Source organism: Candoia aspera, chromosome 1 (genome assembly GCF_035149785.1).
Source record: "Candoia aspera isolate rCanAsp1 chromosome 1, rCanAsp1.hap2, whole genome shotgun sequence".
Lineage (NCBI taxonomy): Eukaryota > Metazoa > Chordata > Lepidosauria > Squamata > Boidae > Candoia > Candoia aspera.
This window is the reverse complement of record NC_086153.1, coordinates 19687676-19699280: the sequence shown is the minus strand read 5'-3', so window position 1 is coordinate 19699280 and position 11605 is coordinate 19687676. Positions and strand designations below refer to the sequence as shown.

The 11605-nt window shown below is 44.1% G+C and overlaps 1 protein-coding gene and 1 long non-coding RNA gene across 2 annotated transcripts in view; one reads left to right on the top strand and one right to left on the bottom strand.

Annotated features, from left to right (window-relative positions):
• The first annotated feature begins 3291 nt into the window (after positions 1–3291).
• Positions 3292–4657, top strand: LOC134494047 (uncharacterized). Its single transcript, XR_010067634.1, has 2 exons — positions 3292–3843; positions 3920–4657. It is a non-coding gene; the product is annotated as an uncharacterized LOC134494047 (long non-coding RNA).
• Positions 4658–9239: 4582 nt separating this feature from the next.
• Positions 9240–11605, bottom strand: part of LIMK1 (LIM domain kinase 1) — a 48967-nt gene continuing 46601 nt past the window's right edge. Inside the window, exon 16 of the mRNA XM_063298934.1 lies at positions 9240–10910. Within this exon, the coding sequence (XP_063155004.1) occupies positions 10748–10910 (163 nt within the window). The 3' untranslated portion in view covers positions 9240–10747. The remainder of the gene's footprint in view (positions 10911–11605) is intronic.

The following is an 11605-nucleotide window of genomic DNA, read 5'->3' as shown; positions in this document are numbered from 1 at the left end:
ATTGAAATGAATGGGAGCTGCCTGAATCTTGCACTGAAAATCTTTCGACCGGATTAAACACACAAGCACTCCCTTTGCAAAAACTCTGTTTTGTTCTGTTTTATATTTATCTCTTCATAAGTGAGAGGCTCAAAATACAGAGTTTATAGTTTTTGCAAGGTAATATTAATCTTATTTAAGTTTTTCAAGCTATTTATCAAAGGGAGGTAAACACAAAGTAGAAATTTAGTCTCCCGTGCATAGCCACAAACCTGGCTGCTGGTGAATGTGCAAAATAACCAGGCTTCTTGTGAGGAATATTCAATCTCATTAGGAATTATTCCTTCTCATGTGTCCTAAGTGATCGTGTCTCTTCTGTGAATATGTATCTGCTCATACACATATTTTACTCTTCAGTCAAGAATACCTAAATTAGGACTATTCAGCAAGCAGATCTTTTAATATGTGGCTTATTCCAAATGGAGATTTCCCTAGAGGTCTGAAAAAAATGCCTGGCCCTCTCCCCTCCCTGGAGGGTCCTTCCTTAAGATCTGCATGCTGCTGCTTTCTTGGGGGGCCACTCTTCTGAACCTGCGGAAATTTCCTTCTCTGCTGATCATGCATGCTGCAGTTACACTTTAAAAGAATATACCGGAGAACAAAGCTACATGTCTTTCTCCATCCAGCAGATCAATTACTCACAGAAAGTGTTGGTGAGACACCCTCAAAGAAGAGAAACAGCCAATTCATCCTCTCTATGCCTCCCTCGCTTCAAGGCTGTTCAAAAGGACCATCAGAGTTCCAAGATCCTGGCAACCACAGCCTGTTGTGGTCTGAGCAGCAAGGCAGTTTCCTTTTCCAAAGAGTGGTGCTGGTGAAAAGTGCCCAGAGAAAACCCAAGGTGATCTTACTGAAGATACAGGTGCATCCCCCTGAAAGCCACTTGCTATTCCAGTTTGGGGTTGAAGTGTGGACGGCCTCTCCTTAAACAGGCTTTCCCCCCCCCATAGGCTCCACAACAAAAGAGAAGCAAAGGATTGGAGATGTTGGAGAGGAATTCAAAGTGCAAGCAGGTGGCACAGGACATGGACCTGTTGGAGCTAAAAGACGTTTCTGAATAAGACCAACAGCCTTTGTTCACTTGTAGCACAGAGCAGAATGCTGACACGCTGAATCAGACCAAAGCTCTCATATTACTAGCATCTGGTAATTAGTGGTATCTTTCCTCTAACCATGGAGGCTCTGTAGGAGTCAGCTAATTGCTGTTGATGCCTGTGCGCACCCTTCTGTCTCATTCTCTTTTCTAATAAGCCACCTGTTCTAATCATCATCACAAGGTCAATGAATCCAGATCCAAACAAACTTGTAAACTGGTACCAGTCAAAGCTAATATTTGTAGCTCAGGGTTGAACTGTGGAGTCCTTGGTGCTCTCTGAGCCTTGTTGTTTTCTTGCAGATGTTTCATTGCCAGGCTAGGCAACATCTTCAGTGCAAAGAGGGAGTGGGCCTTGCTCTCAGTTTATATACTGTGGCTTGCCCTGCTTGTGTTGGTAGGGGTGTTGTTCTCTCCTTGGGAGTTCTTTGATTGGGCTGTTGTTTGCTGCTTGGTTGATTGCGTGAGTTACAAGTTCATCTGGTGTTAATCTTAGTGTTGATTTTTGCATATCTGGGTGTTGATTGCTGGCAAGGGAGTGTACTGGTCTTTTGGCTTTTCTATTGTCTCTTTTGAATGGTATGTAAATGTTGTTTACCTCTATGTGTCTGTTTGAGTGTCAGGCTTCCAGGAATTTTCTGGCGTTTTTGGATTTGGTTTAGGATGCTCACAGTTTCCCAGTTGAAACTATGGTTGAGTCTGTCCGTGTGTTGTGAGATTAAGGAGTTCTCATCGTGTCTTCTGACTGCTAGCTGGTGTTCGTGGATGTGCTCTGCTAGTCTTCTGCCTGTCCGTCCTACATAGTGGCTGTTACAGTCTTTGCATTGTATGTTGTAAATAACTCCTGTTTTTTCTTCTTGGGCTATTGGGTCTTTTGGGTTGCTTAGTATGTTTTGAAGAGTTTTAGTTGGTTTATGTGCTATGGTGATGCCATGTGTTTGTAACACTCTGTTGGTAGTTTCTGAGATGTTTCTGATGTATGGCAGTGTTATCCTTTCATAGTTTCCGTTGGTTGGGTTGTAGTGGGTTGGGTGGTGAGGCACTTTTTGATAAAGTTGAGCGGGTATCCATTTTGTTGGAAGATGCTGTGCAGATGTTCTTTTTCTTTTTTCTAGGATAACACTGCCATACATCAGAAACATCTCAGAAACCACCAACAGGCTGTTACAACCACATGGCATCACTGTAGCACATAAACCAACTAAAACTCTTCAAAACATATTAAGCAACCCAAAAGACCCAATAGCCCAAGAAGAAAAAACAGGAGTTATTTACAACATACAATGCAAAGACTGTAACAACCATTATGTAGGACGGACAGGCAGAAGACGAGCAGAGCGCATCCACGAACACCAACTAGCAGTCAGAAGACACAATGAGAACTCCTTAATCTCACAACACATGGACAGACTCAACCATAGTTTCAACTGGGAAACTGAGAGCATCCTAGACCAAGCCAAATCCCAAAAATGCCAGAGAATTCCTTGAAGCCTGGCACTCAGACCAAGCAGCCATCAACAGACACATAGAGGTAAACAACATTTACAGGCCATTCAAAAGAGACAATAGAAAAGCCAAAAGACCAGTACACTCCCTTGCCAGCAATCAACACCCAGATATGCAAAAATCAACACTAGGATTAACACCAGATGAACCATCAAACAACACAATACACCCTAATCAAGGAACTATTAACTCAGGCAATCAACCAAGCAGCAAACAAAGGCCCAATCAAAGAACTCCCAAGGAGAGAACAATACCCCTACCAACACAAGCAGGGCAAGCCACAGTATCTAAACTGAGAGCAAGGCCCACTCCCTCTTTGCACTGAAGATGTTGCCTAGCCTGGCAATGACACGTCTGCAAGAAAACAACAAGGCTCAGAGAGCACCAAGGACTCCACACTTATAAACTGGGCCAGGAAAAACAGAATATTTGGTTCTTTTGTCTAGAAGGTTCAGAACCCACTGGGCATCATAGAACCATCTCTATAGCAACCATTATGGTATCACCTGCGGAAGCTTCTGAATAAAGAAGGGCCCCAAAACCGCAGGTTTGGAAACAAGAAACCCCTAGATTTTAAGCAGTCCTTTCCATCCAGCCCCAACTGCATACGATAAGATTGCAATTGGCCAGGGTGGGGAAAACGCCTGGCCTGGCCTGGCTTGGCCTGCTTCTGTGCTTCTAAGATACTTTGATATACGTACACACGTTTTTCATTGCATGGAGGAAACATTACTACCTCCTAGTATTGGTGGAGCAAACTGCTGTTACAGAGGCTGACCCCATATCCTTGGCTTCAATATTTATCCTTTATAAAGGTGCTTCAAGAGGAGGCTTTTCCTGTGCAATTAACCTGGTTTGTTCATGCAGTATATCGGGGGGGGGGGGCTGAGAATGTCATCTTCACTAGTAACCATCCTGTATTTATCCTCTTCTACTTTTTTTTTCTATAACATGAAGAAAAACTGGGAACAGGGAAGCTTTTGATTGTTATTGCTGACAGTCCTCTGTCTGAAACCATAATTGCTATCTTTCTATTGTAATATTGTGATGCTATCATTTGATATTCTTGTTGATTATTGATTACTTTTTATTAATTTATCTTCCAGGACACATATGTGGCCCTTGCATTTCTGAATTCTTTACATAGATGAAGCCAAATGCCTACTCTACAATGTCACTATTTTTAACCTTATTTAAGCATTATTGTTGTTATTACCTACTGGGGCATACTGAAAGCTCTTTGAAAAGTGTATTAGCTCTGCGCCACTCTTAAAGTAGCAGTCCACAAGGATATCCATTATCACATTCAGACAAGCTATTCCCACCTTTGCTTCAGTCCAACTTCACGGTTGTATACAAGGAGGACTGTTCTTGTGCCATAATTGAAAGTGCAGAAAACTAGAGGAAGTAGCCCCAAATTCATATTTGCTTTTAAACTTTTTAAAAAGGTTCTAACCTTCATGTTGTGAAGGTAGGCTGCTGTGGTTGGATGCTGGGCATAAAACGTGGTGGCTATTAGGTGTAGTGCCAGGATTCTGGAATGCATACAGTGGTACGGGGGGAGGTATTAATAAATTCAAGAGGGTGCTTGCAACTGTATTGGAAACCCTGCCCCTTTTTAAGGGCAATACAACACAATATGTGTAAAAAAGGGACAGGGCTTTGAACACACAATTGCCCCCATAATCTTGGGTTGTTTTTTTAACTCCTCCCCCCTGCCCTCCATGGATGCTCCTGAATGCATAGTATTGTGTGCTCTCAAGAATGCCTCCAAAACATTGTATTCCCTTATTTTCACTGCCTTAACTGCTGGGTTAGTCCCAGGAGTAACAAAAGATGAGTGTGTGTGAGAGAGTTGCAGGATGTTTAGGAACCCCCAAAAAGCGTTTCTGCTTTTATCCTATCTGTTGTCTGGGGATGGGAAGTATTTATTGAAAAGTTGTAAAAAATATATAGAGGTTTATACATTCTGGTAGTTTATTTTTTAATCCCACCAATAAAGATTGCTAATTTCAATGAGCCTGTTTGAGACTTTGGTTTTTTTAAACGTTGAGCCAAAGGAGGGGTCTGCTCCAGATGTCTATCTGAAAGTCTTTGATTTAAAGGTGGGAATTGGTCTGTGTCTGTATTGTGCCAAAACAATGAGATCTCCAATTCATGCAAGAGACCCACTTCTACTACAGAATATATGTATGTAATTGGACTATAAAGTACATTTCCCGAAGCAGGAAAATGATTGATTACTGTTTCAAAGAGTGGAGGTGGCCTTCTGTTTGGTACAGAAGATGCTTTGGGAACAGTTACCAGCCAAGGCAGATGAAGCAGCATATTCACCGTCAAGGGCTCATGTTGCCAGGGAAACTCAGGGCCCATTGCTCAGAGGTCCAAGTCGGTCTGCAGAAAGGACATTCCAACACAAAGGTGCTCATTCATAGCTGTAATCCCAAATAATTCGGATATTTGTATGGAAAGATCCAAGCCAACTCTGAGGAAAACCCCACATTACCAGTGGTGCCACTACAGACTTCTGTCTGCCGCTGGGCTGGGCTGGAGGTGGCATCATGGGGACATGCCCTTTGAAAATGGCTAGCAAGTTTAAGATGTGTGGACTTCAAGTCTCAGAATCCCCCACCCCCACCCCCCAGCATGATGAGGTTGAGAAACCCAGCTGGAGAGAGTACCAGAGTCCCTCAACCACACCCTGGCATGTTATGCAGAATGATTGGTGGTTGCTAGTCCCACTGGTATGCAATGCTGGGTGGCAGGGAAAAGGAAGCTGATGAATCCAAAGATCACCACTTTGCAACCGTCTTAGATTAAGTCTGCAAGAACAGCATCACTTCCCAGCCTCGTGGTTGAAGTAAAACTTGGCGGTTGAGACAGTCCAAATTATTTTGGACTTTTTTCCCAGCTCAAGGACAGGAGGAGTGTATCTTAATGCTGCTGTGAGGAAGTGCTCCATGCTGCTGCCTGACTGAAGGAAGAAAGGGGTGCAGCTTTTAAAGTATAGAGCAAGGAAGACCAATAGGCCTTCCAGGGGATAATGTCTGAAGAAAGAGGGTTGAGGAAAATACTTGCTGACGCTGAACTCCCAGTCCTAAATTGACAACTGATGTTGCTCTGTGGTAATGGCACTAGTAATTATACTTCACATTTGGCCTGCTCATATCACTGATCATAGATTAACCAGAGCTTTATGAATAGGCTTGAAGAAACCTGAGCAACCTTGTGATCAGCATGGGGAAATGGATTTAATTCTGGCTTGATCCTAGCCTAACCCAACCTACTTCCTAAGAGTGCAGAGAGGATAATGGGAAGAGGATGTGCACTCTTCACCTTGGAAAAACACATCTAGGATTTTGATTAATATATTTCATATAAAGCATCCTTGGTGTCCTGCAGTATATTACAAAATACAGTAAGTATCTGGTCCCTGGCTCAAGGAAACTGCAAGTTCAAATTTGAAGGGACACAAAAACTGGAAATAGAGGCCCAGAATAAATGCTGGATGTAAAGGAATATAGGTTTCCAGGCTATTCAAAGCATTCCCAATATTTCATCTGCATTATTGCCTTGTAAACCATCTGACAACCTTGTAAGGGGGCTCACTATCGTTGACTTAAGTGACTTAAACCCAGAAGTGGCTTGATAAAGTTATCAAGAGGCGAGAGTTGACATGGGAGCTTGGCAAGTCCTTCACCGCATGATTGTGACATTGGCTTTAGCTTCCTGGACAAAGGCAGTGCACGGGTCATGTTTAAAGCTTGTCTGGCTCTTAAGGCTGGAAGGATGAATGAGTGGAGCCAGATCAATGAGTGTAGCTCTACAAAGCTGTCCTTCTGAATGCCAGTAAAGGGATCTGAAAAACCTTCATACACCCTCCAGAGAAATATTGTAAAGAAAATCACAGGTGGCTACAACATGGGGGTGGAAGGACTTTTATTATTTCCATGTAAATTAATTTTACATCACAGTTTTGTGAATTCTGATCATTGTCATCAGAGATGGTATCACATTTCATTTCCAGGTCAAAGTGCGTAGAAATGTTTCAGTCTTTGTCTAATTCATGTTCCTTCCCTTAACATTTCCCATAAAGACAACTAAGGCAGATCATACGATAAACTCCCAAAATCATCAAGGTTGACTGGCTGAACAAGTAATACAAACTCTTCTCTTCAGCTGTCTTACAGAACAATGATCCTGAGTGTGCAGGAGCAGCAGGGGCTACACAACCCCAAGTGTGCCAGAGCCATGTGGAAGAGCCACCTGACTCAGGAAAACTCCACACACACTGGCTGCAACCTGCAGCACCTGAAGAGTTTAAAAGAGCTGGGGGAACAGAATGAGAAACAATGGAAGATGGAGACCAGACTCCCTAAAAGGGGAAGCAGAATGGAAACAAGCGAGTTCCCTGTGCATGACAGGATAGTGTCAAACATCCTCTGAAACCAAGATTGTAGGCATGAACTCAGAAGTCAGAACTTCTAAATGCCTTTTAGACATGCCCATCAGTTAACAATGGGACCCTTTCCTCTTTGAGACCCATTGGGCCTCGGGGAAATGGATTCCTCTTTCACCCTCCATTGCAGACCTCCAGCCTCTCTCACTTCTTGGTAGAGCCACCAGGTCTTCTGCATGGGAAAAGTGTCCCTCTTACACACAGCCATAGCTAGGAGAGACTACCTCAAGCTCAGAAATTGTGTCATGGCCCGCACACAACTATAGATGCAAGAGTCACACTTTGGGGCACAGTTTCAAGCAGCCTTCAAAATTCAAGAAAAACATAGTTAATTTCTACAGATGTACAGTACATAGATGTGCCAATGGAGCAGAGACATTTGCCTACACTGCCCTCTGAAGATCATCCATAAAATACGCAAGGTCTGTCATCTTTTGCCTAAAACATGAAATGCATTTTCAAAAAAATCTGAGCATTAGCCTTTTCTAACAGCTGTTCATAAAAATGTTGATGGATCAAGTCAGAAGCTTCAAAGATATGCAAAATCAAAATATAAAAACTTTGTTTTCCCCCAAATCTAGTACACCGAGGTGAGGTATGCTGCTCTTAAACAGGGAGTCTTGATTCTTTGAAGAGTGCACTTAAGATACAGGCCAGGCTTTGCTGATAAAAGCCAGAAAGGTTTCAAATTTCACCACAGATCAGAACTTTGTGCTGTTTCCCCAAATCCTTCAGATCATACAGTGGCTGTTATACAAACTTTCAGTTTGGAGCAGGGAAGCAAGAAGAGAAGAAATATAGGAACCTGTTTTTCCAAATTAATTTCAGATTTAGTCCATATAACAATGCGATTCATATCATAATCTAGGGACACCCCATCCTACTGTAACAACTGTTCTCAATTCCCCATGTTTCAGGACCTGGAAGCTGCATAGTTATACATGTACCATGGGTTGAGGAGAACTGCTTCCTACTGTAAACTTGTAACCCTCTTTTGAATCTGCAGAATTCCAGACCACTATTGTTAGTTTCCCCGTTTCTAAGCAAGAAGATCCAGGAAATCCACATTTTTGTAGCCAAGATGTCTGGGTGCAGGTTTGGCACAAAGGACCTACAAGCTGGACCAAAAGTCTAGGGAGGGAATTCATTTTGAGACTGCAAAGAATATTTTCTTTCTCCATGTTTTCTTCCTTCTAAAAAAACGAAAATAAAACTGTATCACGAAAACTGGCCTTCAATTAAAAAAAAGATGCTGGCAGTTCCTTGAAAAGAACAGGGGCACATGGGTAAGAGTTTAGGAAGATCCACATCGTCTCCTTCAGCACCTAACCAGATACCTCTACAGAAGCCCAGAAACTGATGGCTAGTCCTGACTTTTCTTACCAGCACTAATAATCAGAGGTAGGTTGTCCCCAGGTTTCCTAGCTGGCATGGTGAAACTCCCTCAGGCCTTCCTGCCTGACCCTCTTGTATTTGGGTTTCACAACCAATGTGTGTCCTGGGTGCTGGAATGCCAGGAGGAGGGGAAATAGTCCATTTTTCCCATTGGCCACTCACACCGTTAGCACGGCAAACCCAGAAAGTCTTCCATGGTTCAGGTTCTTATGAATGCACTCTCAGTACCTGAAAAAGCTCCAAATTTTTCCTTCTTTGGGAAATTAACAGACCATCAAGCGAATTTCCTCCTCCTGCTCTGAGTGATAAGGAATGTGCCTCTTTTCAAGTAGCAGATCGGAATGGCTGCTTCATGTCCCTGTCCACAAAAAGCTAGCAAGGTAAGGAAGAAGTTGGTTCTACCCTCCTTCTTATAACATGCAGAGTTTTAATATGCAGGGGTGGGGTTTTTTTGGCACAAGAGTTCATTTAGTCATGTAGCCCCACAACCCACAAGGGTAAGTCAAAAATGTGTCTCTGTGTTGTGAGGATCCTTGAGTAAGATCTAGCTGGACTCTCCTCTGAAGGCTTCTTTCTACCATGCTGATCATCCAGATGGAAAGTACCTGCTGCCCATTTCCAGGTAATGATCCAATAATACTTACTTTTGTTGCTGACCCTGGTGCATAGATTAGCTCAGCCTTCTCCAATCTAATACTCTCCAGATGGGTTGGGACTGAAACTCCCAGAACTCCCCAACTAGCCTGGCCTCCAGACCACTAGATAAGAAGTCTGGGAGTTGTACAGTTCTGAAGGCTATGTGGCCTGAGGAGTTCTGGGAGTTGTAGTGAAAACAAATCTGCAGGGCACCAGGCTGAGGAAGGCTGGGGTTAGTGCACATCTTATGGCTCTGTACTGAACCTGGAAAGAGTTGGCTAGATTTTCAAGCTATGCACAAAGATCTCCCTTTAAAAGGGCAACTGAGTTGTTTCCTTCTCTCTCCTACTAGGAACCCAGACTGCCTTTCTGGACCTAACAGCATATGGGAGTATGGATGTGCACACTCTCTCTCTCTCTCTCTCTCACACACACACACACACACAATCTTGCAACAAAACATTGACACACTTTTGGATCTTCAGAGGTGGGCAAGCAGTTCAAAGGGGACAGTAATTTGGAGCAGAGAAGGGGTAAGAGGAGAAGGTTTCAGCTCCACCTTATAGCTTCTCTCTGGGGCAAACTGCCTGCTTAGAATTAGTTTTTCGCCAGAAAAAGCAGCCTTGGAGTTTATGTACTTCTGGCCAACATGATTGGAACAGAAGGAAGGAAGGAAGGAAGGGAGAAGCTACGGTGTGCACACAGTGAGACATGCACACAACGCACACAAGTGGGCACTGGCAGAGCTGCCTTCACGTAACACATGTCACCTGGTTACTGAAATGAGCCATTTTTCCTGGATTTGCACAATATATCAACCTCAAATTAACCAAATAGGCTGGGTTTGCATAACATGCTAAGCTATATAAAAAATAAAATACTAACCAAGGTTAACAGTAACAGTAAGCTCAGTATGTTGTGCAAACACAGCCACTAAATCTTTAACTGATTGGGCAAAACATGTTGTGTGAATGTAGTCAGACACTGGCTCCAGGGAGCACACAGACCAAACACCTGCGCAGATCTCTCACGCCTGCCACTCCCGAGGAGCACGAAGGCTAAGCACATGCACAGACCCCCATGGCCTATTCATGGAATAACAAAGTGGGGCTCAAGAATCCAAGTATGCCAGTTCACGTCAACCCAAGGCACCACTTTAGAGGACAACAGTTTAAAGAGGATCTGTAGAGGTGGACTTGGGGGACAGGGAAGGAGCCCCCACCTTAATGCCAGCTTGTGAGCAGCTGCCAGCTGATGACAGAAGCTTACATGCTCAGTGGGGCGTGCAAAGCTTTTTGCAACCACAAAGCATACAAGGAGAAAGTCAAGGACCCCTCACTTCCCCTCCACTTTGCAGGATGCACATGAGGAGAAGGACCTAATCACAAGGAGTATTTACAAGAGCCTGGGCTGCCCCAGACAATTTCTGTGCAAGCCAGGCACAGACCGCATCCCCCAAGGAAGGAAGCAGGGAGAACCAGCTCCCAGTGGTTCAACAACCAGCCCTAGCTGGTTAGCTGCATGCAGCTGGTGGCAGGGTTCAGCAGGAGAAGCTTTTCTTCAGCCCAGCTCATACAGAGACATGCAGGCTTGGGGCTGCTTGCCTGCCCCTGCTGTACTCATTCAGACATTTCAGCATGTGCACACAGTCCACTCTCAGCTCGCCGGTGTGTCTCCCAGAAGGCCCGGTCCAGCTGCTCCAGCTGTGAACTCAGGGGAAGTTGCATAGCCAGGTGCATGCGGAGAGCTTCCAGCCACTGTTCTAACCGGCTGAAGGAAGGTCTGGAGAGAAAGAGCAGAAGAACGTAAGGATTTTTGCTTGATCAGGCTAAGAGCCTCATCTGGTTCCAACGTGGCCTGGAGGGCCATGGGCAGAGCCTGAAGTCAGTACGCCTCTATCACAGTGTTTCTCAACCTCAGCAACTTGGAGATGTGCAGACTTCAACATGCTGGCTGGGGACTTCTGGGAGCCCAAGGCCACACATCTTCAAGTTGCCAAGGTTGAGAAACATTGCTCTAACATTACACAGAACTATAGAATGTAAGGATTGGAAGCAACCTTGGAGATCATCTAGTCCAATTCCCTGCCCAGTGCAGGAATCTACTTTGGCACAATTGCATAGGAACTAGAATGAAGAGGTATACTGCTGAGGTATGTGGAGGTGCTACTCACATCTGTCACAATGGCCCCAGCTGATGTCACTGGAAACCCACAAACAGGGCAGGAAAGTGATGACCTTTCCTTATTATTTATGCTCAGTATCTAGTACGCACTCAGCCCCAAACCAAGCCTTCAGGAATAACTGCAGTCATGAGTAATATGTCCATCCTAGCTGCTAGATGGCCTTAGAAGATGATTTTCAAAATTGGTCAGCTAGATGCCTCCTGCTTGCTATATCATATTGTTTATTTATTCTCTATACCAATATCTATAACTACACACACACACACACACCCTATCTCAATCAACAAGAACC